At 41.3% G+C, this 6,913-nt stretch overlaps 1 protein-coding gene across 1 annotated transcript; it reads left to right on the forward strand.

The window, feature by feature from the left end:
- The first annotated feature begins 546 nt into the window (after positions 1 to 546).
- il11a (interleukin 11a) lies at positions 547 to 6,699 on the forward strand. Its single transcript, XM_034697348.1, has 5 exons — positions 547 to 946; positions 1,700 to 1,861; positions 4,574 to 4,668; positions 4,800 to 4,961; positions 5,099 to 6,699. The coding sequence occupies exons 1-5, from the start codon at positions 940 to 942 to the stop codon at positions 5,276 to 5,278; spliced, it is 606 nt and encodes a 201-aa protein (XP_034553239.1). The 5' UTR covers positions 547 to 939; the 3' UTR covers positions 5,279 to 6,699.
- Positions 6,700 to 6,913: the final 214 nt, after the last annotated feature.

The following is a 6,913-nucleotide window of genomic DNA, read 5'->3' on the forward strand; positions in this document are numbered from 1 at the left end:
GTGTAGTCATAAATTAAAACACACAAACAAGTGAAACAAACTTTCTGTGACACAAAACACCAGCCAGGGCAGGTCAAACTAGAGGCTCTAAAAAGATACATGGTTACATGAGATATGCTGATACACATGAAAACAATGGGCTTTTTTAAAGGTCTGCAGTGATAGAGAGAGAAAGAGAGGGAGAGAGGGGAAGAGATTTGGAGATGGAAAGATAAAAAAAGAGGTAGATGGGACTGATTGGCGCAGGTAGCGGGATGCGACGGAGGAAGTGCTGGAGATAGCAGACAGGACGAGAGAAAGTGATAGAGGGAAAAAAAAAACAACGGAACATTTTTTTTAAAACTTTCGCAAAGGGAGACAGGCTGCAGGGAGGGGAGGAGGAAAGAGAGAGGGAGAGAGGGAGAGGAGAGAGAGCGAGAGCGTGTGTCTCTGTGTGTGGTGTGTTTTTATGAATGAAGTGAGTCACTGTCGATGTGTCATAGGCCCGACGTCTTTATAAAGGAAGTTTTAAACAAGCCTAAACACTTCACTGCGCGCAAAATTTGGACTTACCACACTCGCATCCCTCTCTCTGCACTCCTGTTGCGTCCTCTCTCTATCTCTCTCTCTCTCTCCTCTCTCCAAACTGAGTGTCTCTCTACCTTCAGCGCTCCATAAAGACTACTAAAGGCTCATCTCAAACTTTTGCTCCAGACAAAAAGTTTGACGATATTGACTAATTTTTTCTTACTCTTTTTTTGACTCTGTCTGTGAGTGTTTCAGGCATCAGTGTGCCCTGTCTCATTCATCCTCTCCTCTCCTGACAACTTTCCTCGTCACTCGGACTGACGAGTGCGAAGAAGAAACCGGAGCACGTGACAATTTCCGGAGCTCGATTTATTTATTAATTTTCTATTTATTTATTTATCTACGGTTTTTTTCTCTTGGACCCGACACAATATGAAATGTAAGTGTTGTATATTATTAGTTCATTTTTTCTTTTAAATACAATATTGCTTTTTCTTTTACAACTTGGTTTCATCTTATTCCTTAAACGTTAAAACTATAATGTTTGTAAACGTATATCATCCCTTGACAGACCTATCCAATTGAGCCTACTTATTTAATGATTAAACTCTGAAAAATAGCCTTCTTAGTAAACTTGATTTTCAGTTTGGACTGTGCTGTTTTATGCAACTCTAAAAGTTAACACAAGGACAGTGGGCTCAGATGCTCCTGCAGTTATTTGGCTCTGATTCTTGTGGTTCACCTGTAATTATCAAGCATTCATCATTTCAACACCGCTGTGGTTCCCTTTTAATACTTAGTCTACCTTGTATTTGAACTTGAAAGGAGAAGAATGAATGAGCTTACTGTTAGAGTTGACTTGGCTGCCTCTATATAATTTATACCACCAGCTCACCTACCTATCCAGTTGCAGGTGTGACAATCAGCAGCATTCATTTCGTTGCTTATGGTGAAGGAGTGACGGTGATATTCAGTGTCAAAGCCCGGCTTTTTAATGATTTAATTGTTTGCATTCAGCCTGTGAAAACATGAATCTGACATTGGATTCCTCAGCCAAGTCTGGAGCTATTGTTTATGTTATGGTGCAATATCTTTCCCCGAGGCTGACAGCGGTGGCCTGAGGTCATTATCATTAAGGCGAGATGACAGCGCCTTTCCACTAATTGCTTCCGTTTTGTTGTTCCCCCTGCAGTGCTGCTCGACTCCTCCTCATCGCTCCTCTTCTCGCTGCTATTGGCCCAGCTGCCGGTGTTCACGTCGGCCTCTCCTGTGCCCGCGCGGCGGCCCTCTGACTTGGATAAACTATCCAATCAGACCAAAAATCTAATGAAGCTTACCCAAGAACTGCTGGTAAGTGAAGATAGTGTCATTGTGATTACCAATCGCAGTTATTGATTGGATGAGTTGCTGATGAGGCCATTGCTAACTGAATTATTAGAGTGAGGGAGACTGAGGGTGCTCGTCATTGATTGACCTTTCCTTAATTGGATGTTGATGTTACCTTTAATTTAGGTAACATCACACTGACTTGCTCAGATCACTGTAGTTGAAAGTATTTTAGGCTGAGCTACGCTACGTTTGCTCAGGACTCAGTTTGACATAAGCTGCTTTCATTGATGACAGACTGGCTGGAGGCCATCTGCATACTTAGATCAGGGCACCAAAAGCCTCAGGGGAAGATTTGACTGAGTGATCTCACTTTTAATCCAACTCAGAAGGGAGGGAGGGGAGGTCTGACTCAGCAGCCTCCTGGTCTGCCTGGTCACCTGACTGTTGGCAGAGGTAGCAGCAAGGTTGTTGGCAAGGATGTGACAGTGGGGATGAGACAGTAAAGAGTGATGTTATTCGAAAATGTCACAGTGTGACAATGAAACAAATCAAAGTTCTAGAATCAGCTTAGTAAATCATATCAGCACAAATTAGAAAGAACATACCAACCCCACACTACTGCCAAACTGCAAGGAATGTATTTCACATGGCTGTTTTCATAAAAACAAGTTCATGTTCTTCTGCTAGACAGGTGAGGATGGAGTCTGAGACCTTTATTATGAAATGGTATTTACTTGTGCTGACAACTTCAGCCCCCAAATCTTAATTTGTATCAGGCATCAGAGTACAAAAACCTTAAACAAGAACCAAGGCAAGACAGAACTTAAGCTCCAGTTGGTGACTGTGCATCCACACCATATTTTAACAGGTGAAAAGAAAGCGTGATCTTATCGCAGCATCTTTGGTCACACATGACCGTTCCAGTTTCTATTTTTGCATTATGCAAATCTTGAAACTCCTTTGTTCAGAAGAAAAAAAAAAAATAGCCGCATACTCTCTCTAGTCTCAGCCAGAAGATAATGGTCCAAATGTGTGTGTGTTGTGGTTGTGTGTGTGCATTGCTTTAAACAATGTTATATGTCTTTGTGCAGCCATAGTCTAACCATAGAACTGCATGTGAAGAAACCGCCATTATCAAAGAGTGTCTGGGACAGTATTAGACAGTGTTTCAAAACATGGCAGATGTATTTTAATTTTTTTTCCATACTGTGTGGATTTCCACTAAAGAGAGGTCAAAATTAGGAAAGATAAATAGAATAGGAATCCATGGAAAGTCCCTGCAAAAAAGCAGTGAAACTGATGCTTTTAAGTGAGAGAGAAACGCATGTGTGTGTGTCTGTTTACACACATAGGGCTGTATAAGTTTTCCGAAGCCACTTTGTATGTGTGAGTAAGTGTGTGTGTTACATGCATACAGTTTCTGTGCAAATGTGTAGATGTGTGCATGCATTTCTGTGTATGCATTTTTGTGGCTGTGTTGTGTGCATTGAGGGTTCTGTAAATAGTCCTGGTTGTGTAGGTGGGGTGTTTAGTGTTTTACCTTTGGTCGCCACAGCAAAGTGACTTGATAAAAATCAAAAAGATTTATCACATTCCAGTATTTGCATTCAGGAAGAAAAAAGGCTGGATGCTGAGTTCTGTCGGGTGAGGTCATGAGCTATGATGGAGAGAGCAAGAAAAGAAAGGATAAGAGGGAGAATTAAAGGCTGAGAAAGATGGAGCAAAAACCACAAGAGATGAAGAGATCAGAGGGCTGACTAGATGACAAGCCAGCGGTGTATTTGTGTGCATGCATGCACATGTGCACGTGACGTTGTATGTGCTTGTGCACCTGGTTTGAGAGAGGGAGAAGAGAGGGGGAGAGAAAGGAGAGGGTAGAGGAGGAACAGGACGGAGGGGACAAAAGCTATGGAGACAAAACAATCAACCACAAACATAAGGTAGCTCTTAGTGAGGCTGATGGAGAGACGGAGGAAGACAAAGCGGTACATTCATCACTTAAAAAACAACACACAAACAACCGGACATAAAGTAGTGCAAGGAACACACTGAATAACAGGTTAAGGAAGCATTAAGCACACAAAAAAACATTTGTCAACACTTAATTTTTTTTATGCTGTTATGTTCCTCTACTGATTGGAAATGACGCATGCCACATCAGTCATCTTGCTTTAACCCCATTTATTACTAAATCTGGCATACCTCTTTAAATCTAAATTGTACTACGGATGAACTCAGCTGTAAGGTAGAAGTCCTGGAGTCCAGGCCTGCAGTCAGGTTGTTTGTCCCCCTCTGGTGGTTGTGATGAGCACTACATCTGCTTTCTGGCCATAGTTTACAACACACAACTCTGGCTGGCCAGCAGTACTGCGTCATTCCGTCTTTTTATAGCTGTGACCCTGGAGTTTCCCTACAGCCTTGTGTTGTCTGTTGCACCCTGAGCTTTCTTAGTCATTGCATATGTTGTTATCCTCACTCCCTGTAGAAAACATCCTGTGGGTTCAGGTCATTTGCTTCATTGTTGACATTTGGGGTGGCTGAATGTGGGTGAACTCACGCTGACCCGACCAACCGCACTCCCTTCAGTGAGAGCTACTGTCTCTAAGCACAGAAAACAGTCATCCAATCGAGGTGCTGCACTAATACTTTCATGTTGCCGTGACTTGTCTCGGGATGAGTAAAATTGCGTTGATGCAAATGACTGACGAGCTGCTCTGTGTCTTGCTTTCTCTTTCAGGGGAGCACGCTTTTGACTCAGATGTGGAGCCACACAGGTTCAGGTCTCTGCCAGAAATGAGCAACAGATCAGCCAGTGACCTCAACAATCTTGAGGTAATGCTCTGATAATGTAACTGTGTGTAAATCTGCATGTGTGTGTGTGAATGCTGTCTGCTCTTTCTAGCCGCACTGTTGCGTCTTGCCACACCCGTGCTTAGTCTCTAATATGTCTGTGTATTTTCCAGCTCAAGCCCACACTCTCTCAGCTGCATTCTGACCTGAAGCTGTACGAGCACCACTTTGAGTGGCTCAACAAAGTTTCAAAGAAGCACCACCACCCTGCTGTGCCAAAACTGGTGGAGATGATCAGAGAAATGAAATCTCTCATCACCCTGCTGCACCGTCAGGTAAAGAGCTACACTTTTACATTTCACTCACAATCATCTTATGTGTTTAATGTCACATTGATCCATATTTCCGGATATATTTACTCTAGGATAAATGTATTTCTAATCTGTCTGTCACCCTATCTTTTGACCTATAGATGCTGAGAGTTGAGGCACCCAGGATAACCCCGGCGACCCCCTCCCTCCCCCCTCACCAACCCTATCAGTTTGATGTCCTGCAGTCCAGCCATGAGCTCCTTCAACACTTCAAGCTCTTCTGTGACTGGGCGTACAGAGCATTCCTCACCCTCAAGCCCAAAGTCCCTGCAGTACAATGATGATCGTGGCTCATTCATCCTTTTTCCTTACAACTGCTCGGAAGCAGAGCCAGTGAGGACACAAAGTCCCGCCTCAGCCAAAGGGGAATTAGGACCATGTCATTGTGCACTGTAGTCAATAACATGCCTTAATCAGCCTGATCATCAACCAATGACATGTGTGTTGAAGAATGTGTCTTTCCATCAGAGCCAATAAGGATGCACTACACTGCAGCCAGTTAAAACCATTACAGCAGACTGCCAGTTTGACTACGATGATCACACCATGTTTCTGCAAACTCTCCTCTAAAGGCCTTGTGTATGACCATGTTATTTATGTATTTATTTATTTATTGTTGTTAGTAATTTATTTAATTTTATTTATTTGAAGTTGTGATGTGTCACTCTCTCCTTTTATCTGTATTTACGTGAATTTATTTGCCCACGTCTCTGTAATTTTCCTTTTTGTCTTGTGTATCACTGACCCTCAAGAAAAACACAGTAGCACTTCCTGAACCTATAGCTCTGATTATTTCTTTTTGTGTAAATGGACTTACTCTACTTTGCATTTGTGTATTTCTCTAGTGGATACTTCCAGTAGATGTAGCAAACATTTGAAACTGCCAAGGTTTTCACTATCTCTTACTTACAGTGTCCTTAAAGCAAACAAATTAGAAGATGCAAATGTTATCTTCTTAATATTTAAAATGTGCCACATCTTAATGAGTAACTGATGGTATATGATTTTAATTTGCATTAACATTTATCTGAAAATTCAAAGAGTAGCCAAAGAGAAGTGATTACTTTCTGATGTAACACAGAGTTTCTATTGTCAATGCCTGTTTTTTTGCATTCTGCATGAGGAGGCGTATTTAATGTTGTGGTAAAGTTGAATGAATGTGCCCTGTTGCTGAGCACTGATGGACCTAATTAGATTCTTTGCACAAACTTGTTGGGATTAGCCTCTTAGATGAGTGAGATGGCTGATTTTGAACCTGTGCTTTTGGGTAGAAAAGGTTGTTTTATTTTAAGTCCAACACCCAAAGCCTTAAAATACTATGTATTGTGACACTATGTTCTGTACAGGTGTACATAAGTGTACAAGAATGTAAATTGTTGTATACAGTGCTTTTGTGTATTATGTTGTTTTCTACAATATAATATAGATTACTTTACCAATTTTATCACTATTAATTTTTGTTCATTCCTATTCTAGTATTTGTTACAGTATTGATTATTTATTTAAGTAACTTGGTGGAGCTATTTATTTTGTGTTGGTGGAGCAAGACTCCTATCTTTTGTACTTTTATACAGTTTTTATCCTTATTTACTATTATACCATCATGTTAAATTATTTTTTTTACATCAAGATGCCTCTTCCACACACTGATTGGCCTCAATGTGAAATATGTGCCTTGGTGAAATAAATACTACAGAATGTGCACAATGGATTTGAGTATATCTTTGAAAAAGTTTAAATAGTCCAACTAGCTGTCAAAGTCAACCAGTACAGACAAGAGTTGAGCCAGACACACCGATTAAGGGTGGGCGGATCGATCCCAAAATATCGATACTACAGATACTACGCCTCGTTTTTGAAGATCGATTCTAGCGTCAATATGATCGATACCAGTTTCAGTTTCTCTCTTCTAGGTT

The sequence above is a fragment of the Notolabrus celidotus genome, chromosome 12 (genome assembly GCF_009762535.1).
Source record: "Notolabrus celidotus isolate fNotCel1 chromosome 12, fNotCel1.pri, whole genome shotgun sequence".
NCBI lineage: Eukaryota > Metazoa > Chordata > Actinopteri > Labriformes > Labridae > Notolabrus > Notolabrus celidotus.

Coding starts and splice junctions, on each gene's coding strand:
- il11a (XM_034697348.1), top strand. Junction 1,862..4,573: donor TACCCAAGAACTGCTGGTAA/GTGAAGATAGTG, acceptor TTTCTCTTTCAG/GGGAGCACGCTTTTGACTCA. Junction 4,669..4,799: donor GTGACCTCAACAATCTTGAG/GTAATGCTCTGA, acceptor TGTATTTTCCAG/CTCAAGCCCACACTCTCTCA.